Source organism: Buteo buteo, chromosome 27, assembly GCF_964188355.1.
Source record: "Buteo buteo chromosome 27, bButBut1.hap1.1, whole genome shotgun sequence".
In the NCBI taxonomy this organism is placed as follows: domain Eukaryota; kingdom Metazoa; phylum Chordata; class Aves; order Accipitriformes; family Accipitridae; genus Buteo; species Buteo buteo.
Genome location: NC_134197.1, coordinates 4953375 through 4976820, shown reverse-complemented (window position 1 = coordinate 4976820; position 23446 = coordinate 4953375). Strand labels below are relative to the sequence as shown.

General features: G+C 38.8%; 1 protein-coding gene across 2 annotated transcripts in view; it reads left to right on the top strand.

Annotated features, from left to right (window-relative positions):
• The window catches only part of SDK1 (sidekick cell adhesion molecule 1), a 417916-nt gene that overhangs the window by 243915 nt on the left and 150555 nt on the right, over positions 1-23446 (top strand). For both annotated transcript variants that reach the window (XM_075058380.1, XM_075058379.1), the window contains 2 exons: positions 16371-16482; positions 17445-17635. In XM_075058380.1, coding sequence (XP_074914481.1) covers positions 16371-16482; positions 17445-17635 — 303 coding nt within the window. The remainder of the gene's footprint in view (positions 1-16370; positions 16483-17444; positions 17636-23446) is intronic.

The window sequence follows — 23446 nt, the reverse complement described above, 5'->3', positions numbered from 1 at the left end:
TCTAAGTACTTTTGTCCCAGTTCCAACTTTTGGTTGTGGTAATCAAGTGATTAGTGAGAAACAAACTCATCCTAAGTTATGTCTTCAGAAACCATTTTTGTGTGCAAATAAAAAAATTGAATTCCTACCCAGGAGACTTCCCTCGTATAAATTATCTTTGAAGCATATAGTGTACTAGTATATGTAGTTTACCAGTGATATGCCAGTAGCCCTGTCCACCCAGCCTGTTATACCTAGTGCGCTCATCCAGCTGTTGACAGCAATACCCTCAAAAGATAAGCAAAGCAACAGCAGTTTACCCAGCATCTCATTTAACCATTTTTCAGTTTTCAGAAGAATGCTCTTTGAGGCAAGAGATATCGCTTGCCATTGGCTATCAAGGGTCAGGCTTAGGCTTTTTCAGGGGTCAGGTAGATGATCCTTATTTTTATGCGTGTGGTTTGATGCTGCGGTATTTCCTTTCATCATCCGTACCTAATTTTTTTGAGCTTCTAATCCAAGTGGTTACAGATAGAGCTACATCTGAACAATAAGTTAATGGTCTCAGAGTTTAAGAAATACATTAACCTGCCTTGCTACCGTGTGAAAGTGGCAAATCCCAAGCCTGCTCTTTGAATGCCGGCTGTCAGGGAGCAGCCGGGGCAAGCTGGTCTGCAAGAGGAGAGTCAGGAGCTGAGGTTGACAGCAAGGCAGCAGCAGCAGCAAGGTCCTCCCTGACGAGGGACCCAGCCCTACGCTGTCTGAAGAAGGAATATGCCCAATAGTCCTTACCAGACAAATCCATAGTGACAGGGCAGGTCCAGCCTAAAGCCAGGAGGTCAGGTCAGCAAGGTACAAGGCTTGGGTGCCAGCATACCTCAACATAGCTCAGGCAAGGACCGAGGTCCTGAGTTTAGATGCAGCTCCTCTGTCAACGGGCAGAGGACCCGGATGAGATTTCTCGCAGCTCTTTCTCATGCAACTCTCAATTTAGTTGTTTTCCCAGCAGCCTGATCCAAGGTTAGCCAGCTGCGCCATGTCAGACCTGACCCTGACGGCAGGCAGTGACACCCAGGAGGGAGGAAAAGGCTGCAGAGCCTGCTGGTGCGCTCCGGGCTCCAGCGCTGGCCTTTCGGCGGTGCCGGCCCACGTTCCAGCTGGGACTGATGCTCCTCCAACTGCTCTGTGGAAGTAAATAGCAGACAAGAGTTGATTTTTTTGAGCGTGTGACACTGATCATGTCTTTGTTCACAGGAAAATTGGAAAGGCAAAGAGATGCTGCTGGTTTGCATCTTGGCAGGACCCGGTTCAGAGGCGTGAGCACAGCGGTCCCTCCGACCCCGGGCTCCTTTGCTGGTTCGGTCTCAGGGCAGGCAGTGAGTCCCAGAGCTCGCTAACAGCAGAAATACCAAACGACTGCCTCCATGTTCTGGGATGTTTCAGACTGGTTTTCATTCTGGCTTTTTTATCTTTAAATATGTTGACTATATACATTTGATCTGTTTGATAAAGTACAAAAGAAAGATATGGCAGAAAACTACTGTAGAGATAGAGGAGCAGGAAAGCAGATTTTTAACACTAGAATGTAACATGCTGTTTGAATGGCCTTAACATACATTGTGATCTAGGGTTTAGGCATTCATATGTAATGCTTATAATAGCTAAAGCTCAGTTAAACTGGTGTGATCACATGTGCCAGAGTTTGCAGGCAACTTGAAACACTAACTCTGAGAAATGCAAATTGCCTGTTTTATTCTCATACTGACATTGCCTGTGATAAAACCTGGGAGAATACACTGTCTTTTTTTTCCCCTATCCTGTCTGCTCTTGACCAGAGATGCAGTGAATAACTGTCCAGCGTTGTCTGAAAATTTGCAGTAGAATTTAATTTAGATTGCCATATCACATTAACAAATCTTTCAACTGAGAGCTGACCTGCAAAGGGAGTGTGGGAAGGGGAGACAGCTTCAGAGCTTGCAAGATCCCCATGGATATTATACAGCATCTTCTTCTTCCAGTTGGAGATTGGAAAGAAAAAAAAAGTTTTCCATCCTGTATTTGAGTATAGCCTAAAATGTTAAAAGGTCATAGTAAACAGGTCAGACTTTCACCTGCTGTAGCCTCATTTCAGTAATGTTTGTCCTTGCCTCATTTTCACCACATGTAAAATGGAGATAATGGTTCCTACATCTTCTGTAGAGGTCTCTGGTGTGCTGGTAGAAGCAGTTATTATTTTTCAAGAGCACTTTCTACTCCTTATGCTTTCCAGTGGTAATAAATTGTACTTTTTAATGGTAGGAGTAAAGGTTTTGTGCAGAATTAAATCAGCTTTTTTAAATATTCCACTTTACCTCTTTGCTGGGTTTTACGTTTTATGCATTTGTATGCATAGAGAAGAATCAGAAACAATAGAAAAATTGTTGGCATTTATAAACATTTGTTTTAAAGCATTTTTGGTGACTCTAGTTCCCCTATATGAGACAAGAAACAGATTTGTTTGCAAGGTGCTATTTTTTCTTGTTGTCTTTTACATTGGCTATTGCTATTAATTATTATATGCGATAACGTGTGATTCACTGTAAAATGTACAATTTTATGTTCACCCTGCCTGTATTAAGGGAAGGTTCAACTGTTTACCACTTCCAAAGACAGCTTTGAGTAGTTTAAAATGATTTGCAGAAGACTCTTAATGTCTATCAGAAATCTGGTCATTTTTATCCTGCACATGGTTACAAACCTAAAATTTGTGGCCAGCAAAAAAATGGGAAATGCAGAGAAACACTTAAAAGCCCACATTTCTAGAGCTTTGGGTACACATTGAAGTTGAAGCTTGTAAATTTTTCCATTTATGTTATTAAAAAAGAAAAACACACACACAAAAAAACCCCAAACCCACAGCCTCCCCCCCGCCAATTAACAACAAAACCCCAATCTCAATTTGTGCATCATTGCTTGCTGGATTGAGGCTAAGTGGTAATCAAGGAAAGCATATACCCCAGGCAATTTCCATGTTGTGTGAAATAAATTGCTTTATTACATGTATAAAATCCTCAGTAGGTATGTCTAAAGTCCCTGTCTTATGTGTATGCCCCATGAGAGCACGGGGCAGCTGTTTACAGAGTCCCAGAACACTGCAGGTTATGTAGCCTGGACACGATACTGGTACCAGTAACTGCTCTGCCCACTTCACATTGGGAAGTGCAGTCTTGCCTGTATTCCTTTCCAAGTATCAAGTTCTGGGGTGCAGTAAATGCTTGAGTGTCAAGAGCTTTATTTGTAAGTTATGGTGGGCTCTGTTACAAAGCTGCATTAAAGCATTTTGCTGAAATACCAAGTAATCTTTTTCTTTTCCAAAAGCGCTAAGTGAAAATGCATTGATTTTTATTTTCTTTCAGCAACTTCAATAGCTCAAGATTATTACTATTTTTAAGAGTGATAGAGAAATGTCAAAAATGCTTCAGTGGTACTTTTATATATCACTGGGCTTTGTTTTATTCAGGTTTTTTGGTTTTGGGGTTACAGGCTTTGGAGGCAGTAGGAGGGAGAGATGATAGTTTATTTTGAAAAGCTGCTTGTATTTATGAGGTTTCTCGGAGATTTTGTGGTTCAGTGGGTAACACATTTTATTGTCTTAAATTTGGTCTATGCTGTAAAATTCTTTGGCTCCTGAATAGCCAAATGGTCTGGCACACCTTAATCTCTTCTTTATAATTACTTTTGAAAGAGAGGAGAGGAGATAAATCAATTACGTGACACTCCATAGGGTGTTTCCAGTAGCCTGTAGAGAGGCCAGCACTAGCTTTTGATATTACATGTGATTTATTCATGTAGCATTTTCTTTTGCTGAAGATAGGTATGAATGCACTGAGTTTGCAGAACTAATAGCACAATCAAAAAGCCGGACAGAAGTCACGAAGCAGAACAAGGCAAAACTAGCTCCGCGCTGGAGGCGAACGGGCATCCCCTACAGAATTCAGGGACCAGGTGCTAGCTACAGCCAGCATTTCCCATCCTGGCTTCCAGTTTCGTTTTGGATGCTTAGTATAATTTTAATCCATACCTAAATGTTTTTATGTGTGTATATAAGTGAAGTGATTCATCCTTCTTCATTCTGTGTAAGTCCTTTTAGGAGATGGTATGTGTATGAGGGAAGGCAAGTGACAATGTTTTGTTGTCAAGTGGACCCTGCAACATTTTTGTACTGTTGTAGTTGCTCTGATGTTTGATAGTTCTGCACTAACACAGCCCATTACCATCTGGATAGCAGAATCGTGTTGTTAAGTGTTATTTTCGGGGCAAATCTGAATAAAATGGGTTGATTAAATCTAAACAATGTTGTTGTGTTCTGCCTAATCACACGTTGCCAATTAATTGCAAACTGATAACCCAAGGACACTTTGGAAAGTGACAGTATGTTTCTAAACCTAGGGGTGAATGTATTTCTTTTTAAACCAAAATGAAATAGATGTCACTTGTATCTCAACAATGTATAAATTCATGTCTAAGACAACGGCACATTTCCTAGTGTACCACTTTCTCATTTTATCTCTCATTTATTCCCCCTAATTTTCCTTATTAACTGTAATTCTGTTGTGACATCCTGGTGTCATATTATGATGATAGAAATTTCAAATAAGAAGCAGCATGAAATGCAAAGTTTTGGATGAGCTGGGAGACAAGAGCACCCTGTGGAAATAAGCTTCTGGTTTTTCACTCTCAAAGCAATGAGTCCTTGTCATATGCAGGAGAGGCTGTTTGCCATCCATACAGCTGCAAACAGTGACCCAGCCCTTTCTGGAGAGGGGAAGAAGTCAATGCGAGATCGAAAAGACATCATACTCTTAAACTCCTCTCTTATCTGGGAACAGCAGATAGGAAATTATAAGTACATTAATGCAAACAGCATTTGTACTGGCCAAGTAAGGTACGACTAACAATTTATTTTTAACAATGCTGACACTACCCATGCTGCAGAAATACTAACAAAGAGCCTTGAGTAATAACTTCCCCTTAGATTTCTTTTTACAGTACTTGCAGCATTCTCTGAGAAGGCATTTATGTACTGTGTATAAATAGGCAGATACAAAAACCTATTCCATCTTCCAGAGAAGAGAGACACTGGTTTATTCTCACTTCAGAAAATTAAATGCTTATCCATCTGAGGAATTATTTTTGAATGAATAAGTTTGTAGACTTTCTTTAGCAGGGTTATTCTTTGCTCTTTTGGAACATTCTTTGCTTTCACACTTGTTTTGTTCTTGCTACAGAGGAAATACAGCAATGTGTATTTTTCTCCCTGCTGAGGTCTGAGGCAACCTTATATTATAAAATAACCAAAGATTGATAATCACAAAGGCTGCAAAGGGAAAGCTGCACTTTATTTAGAAGAACATCTGTGCTATAAAGAGGAAGAAAAATTCTTTCTTTTGATAGAAAAATATTTCTTTGGATTCTGAGCTCTGCTGTGTGAGTGGGTTTTCCCTGCTTCTTTATTTTACAGTACTCTAAATATATAAATGAAATTTTACTTGCTTCTGAATGTCTGTGACCTGAACAACTCTGCTTTTATTAAGGATTGTATCCCTTTATAGAAGAAAGTGGACAATGTAGCACGTTATGGTCAGGGGGATGGAGAACTTTAGACCATATGGAGTGGACCTGAGGCCCCTGATAACCTATTTCTCAAAATATTATTTTGACAAGTCATTCCATATGTTGAGTTGAGTTAGCTGTTGGAGGAAGGCTGTGGAGTATCTTGTTTTTCAGATCTGCTCTCTTTATGTAAAGACTTGGAAATAGCAGACCTTTGGGAGCAAGGTAGCAATCTGGATCCCAAAACATGTTTCATATATATATATATATAAAAAATAGAATGCAGCAAGAGTTGACCTTGAGCTTAAAAATGCTGTTCAGTGAGTGCATCTTGGTTTGAATAGTAGTTCAGCAACAAAGAACCAAACTGCCTATTTAGTTCAATGTTATAAATATCTGTAGAAGTGTTCTCCTTTAAGCCTTCTTAAATTGTTCCGTGCCTGTAGCATCTAGGATCTGAGGACAGGTTTTTAAATTCGGTTGTTTGGGTTTTTTTTCTTTTAATGTTCAAAGATGTTTATATGTAGTGAATTTTAATCCCTGCTCTTAAATTGGATTTTCTGGAGAAAGCTTTGATCAACACCTTGCTTATCCAGTAACTGCAAAAATGTACTTGTATGGCTTTAAGTGAGTGTCTCTTATGTACGCTTTTTAGATAATGATGGCCGATTTGGTGGCCTGTACGCATTTACTGGCATCAAATCTCTGTGACACAAAAGCCCTTTCCTTCATTGTGAAGGACAGATCAACTGGGGAACACTTTCAGATTTGTCTTCTGCTTATTCTCACTGACGGCAGGTTTAAATTCTTTTCTTTAATCTTTCAGGAAGATTATAGATTTTTAAACAAGCAGCCAGGTACAGTAGATATCCAGGCCTAAGGAAATCTCTAAAATCCAATAATGCTTATTATTTTCATGTATTTGCCAGGTATTTAATAGCATTCTTCTGAATCTAAGTTGATGCTAGAGAATTCCAACTTTTTTTAAACTTGGAGCCTAACTGAAATTAATTTTAGCTTCATCAGGACTATTTGTCAGAGGATCAGTATATATGGGCAAGTGTCTGCTTCCAATGTACTGCACCACAACATCAGGTTCATTTAAAAAAATGCTACAAAGAAATAGATCTTAGAAACTCACATATGATCAATCGTACGTATTTGGTTTATGCTCTATGGAGCGTATTTAATCTTAAATCTTCCCTGTGAAAATAGTGCTTCAATTGTTGTTGTCATAAAATAAATTCTTGAAGGCATTTCTTAAATAATTTCCCCTGAAGTCACTGCAGATGCTTTTCTCTACTTAAGTCTGGTGAAGGATAGATGGGAACGGCTCTTTTTTTCTCTTTTTTTATTTGTTACCACCCTTTCATTTCTAAGTAGAAGAGTGTGTAAACTTGTTACAAGTTTAAAGGAGAACGAGCAACTAGATTGTCAATTGTATGATTTTATTTGTGCCAAAGTAAGGAGTTAAGAAATGCATTTATTTAAAAAAATGAAGCCACATACACAGATACATTTGAAAACAGAGAACAGCATTTTATTGTCTCTCATTTCTCTTTCTTTCCTGCTGCTTGACAGTAAACCAGAATCTGCTGGCGAGAACTGCAGCATCTGCAATAGCAGTGGTTCTCCGAGTCCTGTAACGCAGCCTTGTCCCCAGCTCAGCTTTCCTTCTTCATTTCTTCTCTCAGCTCTTGTCTCACCACTGAATTTTGCATTTCTGGACGTTATGATTAACCGACAGTTCTAGTTTATTTAACGTCCAATTACTGATGTGTGGTTTATTAACTTAATTTACCTTTATTAAGAAGGCCAGTGGTAAATATCCAGATCCGTGAAGCCCCAAGGCTGTAAGCTGTTAAAAGCTTGGTTTTGTCCTCGGGAGAAAGTGACTCTTGCTGTCTGCTGCAGAAATCCACGCAGCCGCTGCCAGATCCCTCAAACCTGTTTCCTCCTCCTCCTAAATGCACGCCTGTTTATATTTAAAAGGATGCTTCTCTTACGATGCACTAAAGTGCATCGTAAAAATATACAGCCTCTTAAAAATCATTTCCACTGATGAGTTATTTTAAAATCTTTTTAAACGTAAGCATGTTTTGGATTATACTGCTAAAAACCCAAAGGTTCTGGATGCCGACTGCAGAGGTGCCGCTCGCCCTGCCGGCTGGCTGCACTGGGCTGCTCTACCTGTTGCCTTTTGCATCACTTTGAAGATGACTCGGAGGCTAATAGATTCCACTGCTAGACCAGGGATATTTCCCCCCCCCCTTTTAACTGCTGTTGAATAAGATTACACACTCTATCCACTTATAGAGCCGATATTAAAGCTATCTGGTGAATTGAAAAGCCACCTGAGTGTTCTTTAGCTAGAATAGCTTGAGGCTATATATTTTTTCATGTTAAAAGCTCTAATGATGTGCTGGATGATAAGTTTCTAGGCAGAAAGAAACCCCTCACTGTGCATGGGGGAAGGTCAGGTCAGTGACAGAGACTGAACTTCCAAATTGCTCTCTTTGCACAAGGAGTTGTGAGAAGGGAATTTCAGAGTGTTGGAGCAGAAATTTGGTCTGCTTTTGAATTTAGCTGCTGAATCATCACAGGGAGCTGTGTAACTAAGCAGTGGCTTAATTTCCTTAAAACTACATGGGACAACACTAGAAATTTATTTCTGAAGTAGTCCTAAAATACCAAGTGGGTTTGTAGACCTCTGGTAGTAGAGAAGAGGAGGAACAAGTCTGTTTTGTGGAGGACTTGCCTCCAAATAGCAATTTCTGGGTCACCTGCACTTAATGGCCTGTAGAAAAAAAGGACAAAATCAGGAGAGAAAAAAAAAAAGGGCAGATCTCCCATCCCTGTCCCAGTCTATGGAGCAGAACTGGTGAGAGACAAGCTGGAGACACTGTCTCACCGTGAACTGTCCCGCCAGTGGTTCCTCGCCTTGGGCACTGCAGTGTTGCACCACCAGCAACACATTTTCTGTTTGTAAATCAATGGTGTTTATGCCTCCGTGTCTCATTATGCCCAGGAATAGACCCTAAAATCTCTCTACAAGGTTTTAGAAGCTTCTCAACCTGTATTTTAGGCTCTGTTTTATCTAATAAAAGATATAAAGCTCTTCTTTGCTGTAGTTTCTACACACAAAAGGGTATAAGTCATCTTGTGGATAGAGTTGAGTTCTCCATTAATCTTTCCCTAGGGCTAAAACTAACAGCTCTTGCAGTCTGTGTGAAAGTCATTACAAAGGGGAAAAAAAGCTGTTACAAATGTGGCTGTTATTTGTTTAAACATTTGGAAACATTGATGGTGTGATACTAGGGTTTTTTTGGTGTTGGTTTTTTTTACCCTTGCTACTATTCTTTTGTTTGTATATATTTCAGTGAATCCTTTCAAACTTGTCAGACAAGAAAAGTTTGGCTTATTTAGCTAAGTAAAATTAAGACTGTGAAGGAGTATGATTGTTTTCTATAAATACTTTGGACATAAACATCACAGAGGGAGAAAACAGCTATTTAAGCTAAAGGACAGCTTTGGCAGAAGAACAAATGGGGTACATTGGCCATGAATACATTTAAGCTGGAAATTAGGAATGGTTTTAACAGGTTGAACAACAAAGCTCTAGGAAACTCTTTCCAACCAGAAAAGTGGTGTTAAAAAACCTCTATATTTTTACCACAAGCCCCAGTACATTTGGAAACAGGATTGCACGATGGGATGTCAGAGAGAGAGAGAACTAGGCTGACCCAGGAGGTGCTTTCTAGCCCTCTGCTCCAAACACAGTTAGCAGGAAGCTTCATACACATTAAATATCTTCTTGCCAACATTTTGCATAATATATTTTTTCTACTTTCTCCTTTAAGACTGTCTTTCTGTAATATTATATATCTACTTGGACTAGGAACGTAAGTATTTTCACTCTCTTCAAACCAACCACCAAGTACCTGAAGTTAAGTGCATTTTGAACTGCTTGCAGAATTGCAAGCTTGACTGGGTAAATCACACATTTTGTAGGTTAATTTCTTTGGGTAACTTTATTTTTCAAAGTTAAATGCATCAGAAGTACTGTTGTAACATATACGGCCTATCCCACAGGCCCAGAAGGGGTGGATAGAAAAGGAAGGAGTGCAGGTTTTCGGGCACTGCTTTACAACATGGGCAATTCAGCCAAGATTAATTTATGCAAGGCTTTCTCAACAGTTGTTGATGAAATCTTGTAATTGCTTCTCTTTACCATATCCCCCCTCATACACTGGGTATTTAATTCTCTTTACCATATCCCCCCTCATACATACATTGGGTATTTAATTTGTGATCTACTTGCTGGATTTTGTTCTGGTTTATTTTATTCACTTTTTTTTTTTTATTTTACTTGTAGTGGAAATGAGTCATGTGTTTGATTTGATGTGGGCAAAGCTTAGTCACATTGGCAAGAGTATATTGAGTCAATATAACTGCCCTAGATTGTTCACTTTTTCTGCTTGTGTTGTGTTTTGTAAACCTTTTTCCTATCTTGTGTTTTATTCATATGTCGTCATGTCTGATGTGTGGATCAAGATGAGGACTGTATATATAAGAATTCACTTGCTGTGATTGATTCAAACAACAAGGCCGCTTTCCCTATAAATTTGATCTACAAAGCTAAGTTTTTATGCTGTTGCTTGTTTACTTTTTTTGAGGCTAGAGTCTAGTTTCTCAAAGGTTCAAGATCAGAAAGTATGTTAATACGTACATGTTTGAGGAGTCTTAAGATATCCTCAGGTACTGAAAAGTCATAATTCTTCATACACCAACTCTGTGCCATTAGATTGCTAATTATTTTATACATATGTACTTTTGACTCAAAAAAACACTGTCTGGAGTTTTAATGTTATTCATCAAACTAAACAAATGTGACCAAGAGTCCTCACAGGGAATTCTGTTATTTTTCTTTACGTCTAGAAATCTAAGCAGAGACCTGTACAGTGCACAGTAGTGCACAGCAGCATCACATATTTCCCTTTTCTTGAAAATGAATACAGTCCTTGCTAGATTAAAAGTGAAAAATGAAGTGGTAGCTTTTATTGTCTTAATGCTCTTCTATTGTATAACCTGTTAATAATCACTCTAATAAGTAGGGAACAAATAAGACAAGCCATGTTTTAGGGTAGAGTTTTATGATTGAGAAATACACTTTTTTTTATTATTTGCATAATGTTTCTGTCTTGTGCCCGCAGGTGGTTGTCAGCATTTGCTAGTCTGTTGATCAGGCTCCAGTTCCTGTAGTGCATCTTGTACTGCAAAAGGGAAGGGAAATTAATCTATTATTGATCAGGATCCAATTCCTGTTGTGTATCTTGTACTGAAAAGGGAAAGGGGCATTAATCCATTATGGCTTGATAATCCAAACTATCTGCAGGCTGTACCTGGAAAAAGTGAAATCTATTCCATTAGGCAGTTTGTATTCGTAAGGTCTTTTTTTTTTTTCCCTCGAGCAATCCTGAGATGCTAGGTGATTGTCATTTCTCCTCTTTTCTCATATTCCATGTTACACAGGCAGAGATTGCACATTCTTGATGCCGTAATGTTGAACTATTTATATGTAATATTTTTGCTATTTGTATTGGACTCATCTACTATTCTGCTTTTTTCTAATATAGGTATCCATAATTTGGTAACATGAAGCTTTGCATGTATCCTGCATAGTAATTGCAAAGGCATTTCTGCATACTGTGCAAGTCTGAAATCTGTAGGAAGTTTATGGTGAAGGTTTTCTAATCTTTTTCTCCCAGGATAACTTATAAATGGTTTCAAAGTTCTGTTAAAGTATTCAATTTCTCCATGAGCTTGAGGGTAGCGTGCTGGTGATCTGTTCTGTGAAGTGTTTTTCTCCCATAGACAAATTTCATGATATGAAGAAGTAAATTCATTTTTGCATACTGATTCCTGTGGGATTCCTTCTTCCCTGAAAACAGGACACTGAGAAGTAACTGCAGTAGTAGCTAACACTAAGGGTAGGAATGACTAGCAGTCAACATCATGTTCCAGGCTCTACCCCGTACTAAGTAAATGAGGGTGATCTGGATGATTATTTAGGCGATCCTCCCTCCTGCTACCCATGGTCACTTTGTATTAAGTGTCTTCAGAGGGTTGGGACCTATAAGCAAGCCTCAAAAATAAGACTTCTAATTTTTTCCAAGTCTGAACTCAAGCTATTACTTCTTCTCAAGAGATAAACACTTGCTCTCACCTTCTATTAAGGCTGGTTTGCCCCATATCTCTCTGAGATGAATTTGAGCATCCATTGAAGTAATACTCTTAATATTCTGCACTGCAAACACAGATACAGATAAACTTTGCATGCCGTAATGTAAAATCTGGGGAAGAACATAATGTTTATACATTGCTGAAGGGGAAAGCACCTTTTATGTTTTCAGTCATATGGCCCAAGTGGGATTTCATCTCTGTTGGGAAAATTAAGCACCCAAGTGGCTTTGATAAAGTCTCTGATCTTTACCAACTGTAAATTATATTTCAAATTCCCTGTACCTTACATAGCAATATATGCAGTGAGATAAAAACACTGTCTTTTCAGAGATGATAGGCCAGTCTCCATAATTATTGTATTTATATAACAGATTAAAAATTCTACAGCTTGTCAGTATTAAAAAAACCCTTGTGTTATAGACCACTTGGGACGGGTTTCATTCTTGGTCAGACAGGAGGAGGGAAGGGGGAAGTTCAGTGTGATCCAAGATTGGCATTGTGCAGTCATATACAGCCACTGGTGATAAAAACAAATAGACCGTGCAAGAGGTGTTCACTCTTTATTTTTCTCTCTTCCCTCAATATATCTCTGCTTTGTGCAGGATTGCCAGATTCTTGAATTCCAAAGTCTGGAGAGGAGTTTATGTTTAGACAGACAGAAAAACCCTAGATCTTCTTTTCCATTTTCTATTTTTAGCAGGGGAGTTTGGCTCTTTTTTTGATCTTTTTTCTCCTTTTTAAAAAAGTCTAATATGGAAAAAATAATATTGATGCCAATTTACCTTAATATTTTGGGCTGTAAATGGCAGCAGTTCACCAACTGCTTTGTGAGCAGCTGGGGACGGGAACCACTGAAACAGCTCCAAGATAAGCTCCCTCCACTCATGAGTCAGAGCCTTTGGAGTTACGATAATCAAGCCTCAAAAACTGGTTGGGGCCGGTCCTGAAGGCATTTCAGTTACTGGGCCCTGGTAGATACCAGTAATAATTAATACAGTGTCTAATAAGAAGGTTTAAAGCAAAGGGAAGATTGGAAATACTGTGAGTGCTGTGGCTAAAATAGATACAATTTAAAAACAAAAAAAAAAAAAAAAAAAAGCAGTGTGTGCTCTTTTTTGGAGAAAAGTCCCTGTTTGGATTAGGACTCTTGCCTGTGGCAGTCTTTCCATCCAGTCATCTATTAAGGGCTAGAATAAGATTTAAGAGCACATCCCTTAAGTGTTCTTCAGTGCTCATCAGCCTTGTCTCTGCAGCTTCCTACGAGTTCGCCGCAGACTTATTATGTCCAGTAGTGAGGCATCCCTTGGCTACGGTTCTGGGGTCAGTGTTTTTCCCTAATGTTGCTTTGCTTTCTTAGCTGAGAGGAGGGGTTCAAAAGGCAGATAGAAAGGAAGGAAGATCTTTTCTTTCAGAAAGATAGACTATGGGTAGGAATGGTGGTCCCCTATTAGCAAATGCATCTCACTATAATTGTGTTCTTGTATGCATTTGTATTGTTCTCCCATTTCAGTGCCTTTAATAAATATTTCCTTCAGAGAAACTGAAGCTCAGTCATTAAAATAAAGGATACATGGGAAGTTGAGCAGTTCTTAAATACTGTGAAGCATCTATAGGGGACTATGGCATGGCAGGGAGGGGAGATGGTCAGTGATGAATGCAGAGAAGCTGCCTGAGGGAGGGGAGGCAGAGGAGGAGGAGGAGGTGATGAAAAGCCAGAAGGAAACAGCAGAGCCCTAGGAAACTGGGACAAGAAGAAGTCTGATGAAGTAAAAAAGGAACAGTGAAGAGGAGAAAAAAATTCAATTGTTTTCTACAAAGGATTTTCAAAGAAAATGTCTGTTTACTAAAAATGACGTTCTGCATTGTATTTTAGTGTAGCACCAGTCAAGTAAAATCATGTCAGTGTAGCGCATTAGGAGGTAGGAGAGGGATGGAGTGGCTTTATTGACAGGTAGGATAAGAAACTTTGAAAGTCTGGGTAGTTTTTCATTATCTGATTGTTTGAGAAACTCTCTACCTTCCACAGCCCAACTGAAGTCTGATTTGCTGTGTCACATCATCAAAACAAAATTACAGTGTTACTCCTTAGCTAGATTAGGAGCCTGGCTACTCTGATACTCCAACCTATGGGTTTCTTACAAAAGGATGAAGTTCTGAAAGGATGGGGCAATAGACAGATCCCACATTACAGCCCTATTGAGACTTTTACTCTAAAGTAAAACCAAGTTCCTCCTTTGATATTTTGATTAGCTGCAAAACAAAGCTGCAAACTTGCCCCCTGCAAAAGGAACCGTGGGAATGTCCCTCTTGAGTTTTATTTGGCAGGATTGAGGCCAGTGGTTTATGGCAAGTAGTTTCTTTGTGCTGCAATGGGAAACTTCACTGTCTTTGAATATGAAATAGAAATATGCATGCTGTTTATGTACTGGTTAGATAATGCTTTGAAATGTTGTTTTCTATGTATGCTTGTTACATCTGCAGCTGACCTTTGTAGGGATATTACTTAGAAACCAAGCACTAACCATTTAGATGAGCCCTGTGTATCACTTCCATATTAGTTCACTTGCTCAAAATCTTTATCAGCAGCCTTCTTTTAATAGATTTCTTTCAGCAATGGTACAAAATGAAAATAAGCACGTACTTTGTTTAGATTCTTGTTACGGTCAGTAAGAAAGTCAAAGAAATCTTATGTTTTCCTGGTTGCAGGCAGAGTAACGTGCACTTCTCTTTCCCCTGCTTATCTGCTCACTGCACAAAGAGCCATTCACGTGTGGTGAACTCCTAGGGGTTACAACAAAGCTGGCTTCTCTTCGTTGGCTGGTTTTAGTGGGGTTGAACCATTCTTCAGGGGAGCTGATAAGTCAGACAAGTGTTTTTCCCCTTTTCCAGATGTAGATAAGAAATGATTACTGCCAAATTAGTAACTTGTTTGTTGATGTTTTAGCGTTTACTGTTGTAAATCTTCATCTTATGCAGAAGTACAGGTGAACAGTAATGCTGAGGTTATTCCGTCTTATCAGTAACAAGCTACTAATCTCATTGCAGCTTGTTTTCTATTTTTTCAATTACTATCTGGAAAATTCCCGCCATGAATACCTCTAAGACCACCATGGAAATCTTCTTAGAAGGTAGAGTTGCTATGATAGCATCATATTTCCAGGAATGTTGTGGAGCAGAAATGAAATCTACTAAAAGCTTGTTTTTTGAGATCTCATGCAAGTTGCATATAGATGCTGTGTCAGGTCAACAGAGCATATTTATGGGAAGAAATAAGTATCTGCTTACCACTTCCTTAAGTACTATCCTTGGATGCTTGAATTTATTCCGAAGTGTGGGTGGTATTCTTAAGGTTTTAAAATTATACTACACGCTTTTATCTCCTATAGTACACTATTTGCTAGCAATTACAAAAATGTCAAAAGGTAAAAATTTGGTCATTCACTAGTTCAGAAATCTGCTAACCTCGCGAACTTTGAGCCCCATTGCCAAAACCTTTGCCTATCCAACAAGTGAAATCTAATGTCAAGGGGCTTTTGGCATGCTGGGTACAAGAGAAGCAAAGAATCTTCTATCCATTTTTTATGCTTTAGGGAATTATCTTAAAAGAGAATGTCAGGGTTCATACCTTGCATTTGCCAGTTTCACATTCTACTTAATGGGCACGGGTTAGCCTCCTTTGCAGAAAACATTTGATGAACTGGCTTGCTTTTCCATCAGTTTAGTTTTATTTTCATTACTTTTCTCTATAATTCGTTTATTGGATTCTGTATCTTTAGAAAATTTTATTACTCTGTTATTCAAGCTAAAAAATAGCTAATTTTTCTTTCCCAAATGAGTTGCTTGAAGCAAAGTACCTATGAATACATGGGTATTTTAATTCACTTACTAAATGTATACAGAGAAAATTTACAAGCAGCCTTTTTACCATTTTTTAAGTGTCTGCTGACTGTTGCATAAGCTAAATTATTTACAGTGTGATGCCTCACAAAAGAATAGCAGATTTGGGTTATTTACTTTCCTGATAAGAAAAAGGGATTGAAGTTGCTGTGATATGCTGCTTTGTTAATTTTATATTTGTTCCCCAGTGTGTAAAATCTTTTTAAAGAACTAACATGAGTATTGGCAGACTCTTTTGAAATGGTATGGAAGTGGTAAGATTAAACAAAACATGAAAAGGTCTTAAAAATATAAGTCAGCAAGTGTTTGATAAAAATAAAAGTGCTCAACAATAGAAAACCTTTAGGATGCTTAATTTATTTGCTCTCTATTTGAGAATGGCCCTTGCACTCCATCTGGGAGTAGTTCTTGCGAGTTATGTGTTTTGAATGATACCGAGCTGGGTATATTGAAACAGCGTGTTTGTACAGTATAATGAAAGCCATCAAAAATGGCCATGCTGAAGATCTCCCCTTAATGAGGAGATTAAAATCCACGGTGAGGTTGAAGAGTGGAGTTTGCAGCTGCGTCGCTTGACAAGATCCTTTGCCTGCGACGTGTCAGTCCTCGCCATTTGCAGATGTGCAGAGTCTTCACGAGGTTTCTTTCTGCCCACGCAGGTGCCATAGACCCGTCTGACACGGCGGCTCCCGTCATTGTAATCCCTCCACAGAATACTAGCGTTGTAGCAGGGAGCAGCGAAGTCACACTGGAGTGCGTGGCCAATGCAAGGTATCGTAAAAGCCGCAGGGGGGTTATAAAGAACCAGTTTTAATGCACTGTCCTTTACTGAGAAGGACATAGGAAGTTATTTTCATTTTTTTATTAATGTAATGATCGAAGCAGAATGCTTGCTCTTCAAAGTAACCTTACGAATAATCTTGTTTGTCTGACATTACTGAATTAAACATATTGATTTTTCTGGCCCAATAAGGATATAGGCAGAGTTACTTTCCCACCTGTTACTCACACGGTAAGGAAAAGAAGTATAGTGTTGTTCAACCAGCAGATATTGTCTTAAGGAAAAAGTTATGTTAATGGTTAGTAATATTTTGGCTATATTGCCTGTTGACATGAAGGGCGATATTGTTGAACAGTCTCTGCTTCTCAGTAAATAAATTAGCGAGCCTCTCCTATGAAGTAATTTATTACAGATGCTCTTATTTTACAGTGATTATTGCTCAGCTCTTCATAATGCACCATAATGCAGAGTTCACAGCATTCCTCTTATGTTTCCATCTAGCTGGCCTTGAATAGCACTGAATTCCAGTGGAAGTGAATAGTTGAGGTCCTCGGATGATAAGACGACCAACTGATTCACTTTCCACTCTGAGGGCAGAGATGTTCTTGATATGATTAATATTGTTTTGGTAATTGAGTTATAATGAAAGCACTTCTTATGCAGCTGATTCCCATAGCGGTATTTACTCTTTTTGCTCAGAGAAATCAAATTATTAGCACTTAAGTTGTATTGCTGTATCAATTAGCTGTACTTGCATAATGCCACCTGAGTAGTCTGTAGTCTTGATGTGTAGAAGTTAGATATGCATTTACTTTTTAATAGTGAATGTCAGGGATAGAGGAAGACTTAGAGAAATTTTATAATCTGTATATAACTGCAGACAAGATTATTCTCTAATATATATATTTTATTGTTGTATTCTTGTTTTGTTTTGTTTTTAAAACCTTGGCAGACCTCTTGAGAGACTAAGCATGACCTGGAAGAGAAATGGAGTAAAAATAACCAGTGGCATTAGCAGTTTTGGGAGACGACTCACTATCACCAACCCAACCTCTGCTGATGTGGGGATGTACTTCTGTGAAGCGAAATTGAGAGACGGCACAGAGGAACCAGCAAGAGCAAAAGCCTTCCTTTCTATAATGGGTAATTCTCAAGGCAATGTGTTTTTTAGTAAAACAGGCTCTGGACTGAGGTATAATAGGAAATAAAATTGATATCTTAATATTTCATTGACCTTACATTTGAACCTTTCTTCGGAGAACAGAACAAAGGAGGTGAAGGAGGGTTATCTTCCAAATTAATTCAGCTGTTCTTCCCCATGAATATAAATTCATCAAATAGATTTTTTTAATTTTTTATTTTTTTTTAAAACATTGATGTGATTCTGAATCCCCTGTGAAACTATACATTTAATCAGAAGTTGGGGAAATACAGTAGTAAAATCCTTATTGGGCAGCTTCCACATCTTGGCTTTTAGATGCATTAAATCCTGATTAACTCCCAGCTTGCTTACATCTAGTTTTAATATGTCAAGTGCCTGTATTTCTGAAAGAAGCCTTTTAGGAGCACTTCGGTGTGTTGTCTGCTCCAAGTGTCAGTCGGGGGGCCAAGGACATCCCTGAGCACACAGGCTGGCAGATATCATTACTGAGGCAACAAAAGGGAGAAGGAAATACCATTAAAATTGGTACTACGTGCCTAGACCTTTGACTCCAAGGGAAACTTTGGACTTAATATTTTTAAAGGGACATTGGTGCCCTTTCAGTGCTTGTTTCCACCATCGCCTCTGTTGGAGTTTTGCTGTAGCAAGAAGGTTGTCATTTGGGAATGCTAGTTACCATGCATGTCATATCCTGGTATAATAACGCAAATTAGCACACTGCACACAGTGTAGAGTTTTTTAGGACTTTTAGAATAAAAGAGATGTTTTAGAGCAGAGACATTTAGATGTTTTAAGCCACAGCTGATTGTGTAAAGTCTAGCTTTTATGTAATAGTCCCAGTAATAACTGCGCAAGTGTCCTGGAGAGGTTATTGCTCTGGCAATGATACAAGTCTCGGCGTTGATAGGAATTCATGCACGTGCATTTCTGTAGGGCACTGTAGAGGGAATTCAGCACACAGTTCTCTACACTCTTCTAGCCTTCTGACAATACAATATTAAAGACTGCTCTGCGGTCTGTATTCTACTGAAGTAATTTATAGTAGTTCATGCTAAAGGAGAACACAGCTCTCTACAAAGCTCTGTTCCAGGTTCATTTGTAGCACTGTCTATTTATTACCTACTGGATTAAGTTTGGTTCCAGTCTTTTTCTTTGTACTCTGTTTCTTAGAATTATTACCTCGCAGCTTCCCTTCTCTTTAAGGAGCAGAGACGGATTTCACTTATTTATGGTTTTTGTTTAAATTCTTCCTTATTCATAAGATTTTATTGTAACTAGCTTAACTTTGCTGCTGTGCTGTCAGATCCCGTCTAACGCAAGACTTAAAGCAGCCTCTCGGTTAATGTAAGAGATTCTTAAATACAGTTACAATAAAACTGAGAAACAATCATTGGGGAACCATATTAAACTCACAGTGCTGCCTTTCTTTAATAGCTTATCTGCTCTCTTATTTTTAAATGTTTTATTTATTTCTTACCCAGTTTTAGGGGGCTGTCAAGGAATGAAGTTATGAAAAGGCCTGTAGATAAGAACAAGCAGATGAAAGAAAGCAGAAACAAATTGGTTACCAATTACTTTTATTTCCTTCTGATGGAACAAGACACTTCAGTTGCAGGTGTTTACTCAATGTGTCAGCAAAGCCTGATAGATTTCTTTATTTATGAGTTTCTTGAGCTGCAGGATGGATCTCTAATTCTAAACAGGAAGCCAAATCAAAGGATTAGTAGTTAATGCATAACTTATATTCAGCCTTAGAATTCTTGGATGGATCTGGCTGTCATTTAATTAGTCAAGGGATGGATTCTAGAGGAAAATGCAGAAAAGATTCAAACTTAAGGATTTTGGCGGCATATCCGTCATAGTCTATTGGAGTAGTACTTACAGAGAATCAAGGATGCTTGTCCATTTGCATGCATAAAATATTTGTAATGTGTGCATGTTGACAGTGACCTGATAATGAGCTGTACTTCTTGAGGGAATAACACAGTGTGGACTTAATAAGGGGTCTTGACTAATAGCAAAAGGAAATTGTGTTAATAGAAGAGGTTCGTTTTCAAAATGATTGGGATAAATCAAATACAGACCCTCAATAGTATGGTAATGAGGTCTTTTGTGGATCAATAGAGAAAAATAGTTTGCTATTAACAGGTAGAATAGGGATAGTGATAAAAAGATGCATCAAAGATATCACAAATACTGACTTAATCAAAGCTTCTTCACAAATATATCAGTCCTTGCCTTTCCCAGCTAAGGGAACTCACACAGTTTGAGTGTGGGCTCATGGTGACAAGAGCTTTATTAGAAAGCAGTGGAACTTAGTACAAAGGCATGTACTCAGTTCAAATTATTATTTGTGATCTACCATATTATCTCTGAAGTTTTTTCTGAATATTTCTGAGAATACATCTCAGTTTGTAAACTACAATCACAATAATATTTGAAAAATCTGAAACTCTAATGTAATAAAGTAGTACTGCATAAGCAAGAAAAAAATCCTCTAGTCTTGTGCTGCACTGCAATTTTCTTCTGAATGTGGCAAAGAGCTTTCTGACATCTTCATATTTTTCCAGCAAAGATAAACTGAGGTGGTTCCAAACCTTGGTTTTATTAGCTGCAGTTGTTATAAATTTTTAAAGGGTAGCATGTTCCTCAGTTGGCAGAGTAACAGTTTGGGAAAGATTTGTTGCAGATTAGATAAGAGCACATTTGTTTTATCACTAACAGTTTGAAGATTAAGTAATTTAAGGAGTCATCTCATGAACAAACCAATTTGAAAATTGAGCTAGTCTTAAATTCTTTTGCTCCAGTTCTGCAAGTTCTGTTAGCGACAAATTGCAATAGTCATTTTTCAAGTGATTATTCTATGGGGAATTATGAATTTTAGGAGCTTAAGAAAATGAGGAATGAAACCCTTCCACTACATGAAATCCATACTGCTCTTTAAATGAGATGCAGTCAGAAAGTAAAATCTGAACAAAATGAGGAGAAAAACAATTAGAAGGAATGGCCTGGTGTGATGAGGTGTTAAAGCCCTCTTGGCCTGTCCGAAGGAATAGGATGGAATAAAGCAGAGTCACAGTAGAGGGCTTCCCATCTTTTTGGAGGAGTTTTGTGCCCAAAGAACTACATCAATAGATATAGTATTCTCATCTTGGTGTTTCCTAGGGAGAATTTTTACAGCCCAGCTGGATAGATTTCTTTCCGAAAATAGGATGATAAGGAAGTGTTGTAGGTCTGTGTCTCTCTTAAAGGCTGCCCTGGTTCTCATCAGGTACAAAGGATACAGCTGCATGGGATTCAGGAACACATCAGAAAAATTATAATGTTAGTATAGAGGGCTCACCTGGCTAGGCTCTGAGATGAACTATAGGGCTATTCCTCCTTCACTGTACTTCTCCAGGAGCGTCGAGATGCAGAACAGCCTTCTTTGTGCCCTGCCATCGTTCATGAATTTGCATAGAATATATATATAACTGCCAGAACAGAAGTTATTTTCCGCTGTAGCTAGTCACCTCGATACCTTGTGCTCAGATCTCTGTAAACAATAGCTCTCGTGGCTCTAGCTTTAGACACTTTGAAACACTACAAATGATGTTTTGAAAGCAGAGGAAAGAATTTTTTCATGACAATTGTGTTCACATATTGTGCTTAAGAAAAGACTGTGATGACTGCATTCACATACTGTGCATAAGAAAAGAATAAGACTTTTCAGGAAAACTAGAATATAAAATGTCTTTGGACTTGCCGAAACTTCAGTTTGGGCTCAAAGCAGAGAAATGTTGACAATTATAGATTTGGCAAGCCTCAGAGGTTCTTGAGATGGACACGGACGTGTTGCCTTGGGCCCAAATGCACGCAGGACCTATACGACAGTCAAGTAATGGGACTTCTGGGAAGTCCAGGTCTGTCTCTGACATTCAGAAGTTCCCCTTTCTTTCAGTTCTGCAAAGAGGAGATGTGTTCCCTGCGCTGGTATAAGGTTTTAGAACACACAGACTGCAGCTCGCAGTAGGAGTAGTAGCAAGAAACTAAGCGTACCTTTTCATCTCTTTCTGGTTTAACCCGATATTCATGCAAAGAAAAATCCAGCTCCAAGAAACCTGTTATACCTGTATGTACAACGTGGCTTCTCTCCCAGCACGGATAGTCTGACCTACTGTGTGGAGTTATGGACTTTGTACCTACAAGGGGCTCTCAGGTTTCCAGCTCCCCTTCCTTTACAGGATATTCACCAAATGAATTAGTTTATGGTAATGCTAGAGAAAGGCTTCCATGTTAAGGCTCAATTTTCCTCTTAAATATGCAGGCCTGAATTTCTGAGTGATGCAGGAATTTCAGCTTTGGAGGAGCCCCTGGGGCTTTCTCTGTTCTTTCTGACTTTCATGTATGTATCTAGGATTAGGTCACATATCTCCAATGCAGCTTGAAGGGTATGTAATGGATGCTGACTGCTATCTTTTGAATGTTAAAATCAGTGACCATGTAACTCTGCGTGGGGGAAGTTAGAACAGTATCAAATTTTGCAGGCTCCCAAGGGCTTTGCAGAGAGGCTGTCTTTTCAATGCTGTCTGTAGTGCAAAAAAACCCTGAAACCCTCAACAACTATTAAAAGCATGCATTTATATTCAAATACTCTTTCTCCCCTTTGCTTGTTCCCGACCTTTTAGTTAAGATCAGTCAAACACCAATACAATATCCGAACAATACAGTATCTGTTTCTTTCAGTCTAATAGGAGATGTGACTTCTCTTATTGCATAGCACGCTGCACTGCCAGGAGGGTGAACTCAGTGTAGTGGGTCCTTTCCTATTCTAACTATTGTGATTCTATAATTTTTAAAAAATTTAAACGTTTGACCTGATACCAACAGACTACTGTCATTCCTCGAAATTGCCATGTCTGGGGGCTTGTGTCTGGCGTGTGATGTAGTTTGGAAGACATTGTAATTTCACCACGCATATTAAATTTCAACACATGATTATTGCCTACAACAATAAATGTTCAAATTCATACTGTGTGATTCAAACCAAGCCTTATAAATATGCAGTAGAGTCATATATACAGACAGCCAGAATGCCCCTTCAGAATGCCACATGACCCCTATAAATATTGCTGCATTTTATGGCCACTTTCTGATAGTTATTCACCAGGTGGAGCAGCACCCAAATTGATACACCCTGCATTTTTCACTTAAAATTTATGCTGGCCCTGCAGGCCCTCAGGCACAAGCCCTGATGTGCAGGTGATACATCTGACACATCTGAAGAGTGAGGAGCCTAGATTGCAGTTGTCTAGCACCTGTAACTGGAGCTATTTCTTTTGCAGCCTGAGTTCTGTCGAAGCCATAGACCTTCACTGCAAAGGACCTTCTGAGCATCCGTGTTGCTAGTGTAAGACACATGCGTGTGGAAAAGCAGCACAGCTTGGATGGAAGTCACTGTTTCATTTCCCTCAAAGCCCTAAGAGTATACCTACACCAATACTGCTGTGATTCTCTCATACTTCAAACCACCAAGACTAATTTTCTGTCTATATTAGTCTTGGGGTGTCACAGCACTATTGTCCGTGTGGTATTCTGCTCTTCTGGAATTCCTTTATGAATGAGTCCTGTCTTCCCATCCAGGCTTATTTCTAACTCCAGGCAGCAGAAGCAGGTAGTTAACAATCAGTAAATTGTAGATTTGCTTCTGGAAGGTTTTCTGTATCAGTTGCTTATCACTCAAGACTAAGATCTGACCCCACTATGGACCGTTGCTGCCTCAACCTCTCGACCCCTCTATGTCAATTGTAGCA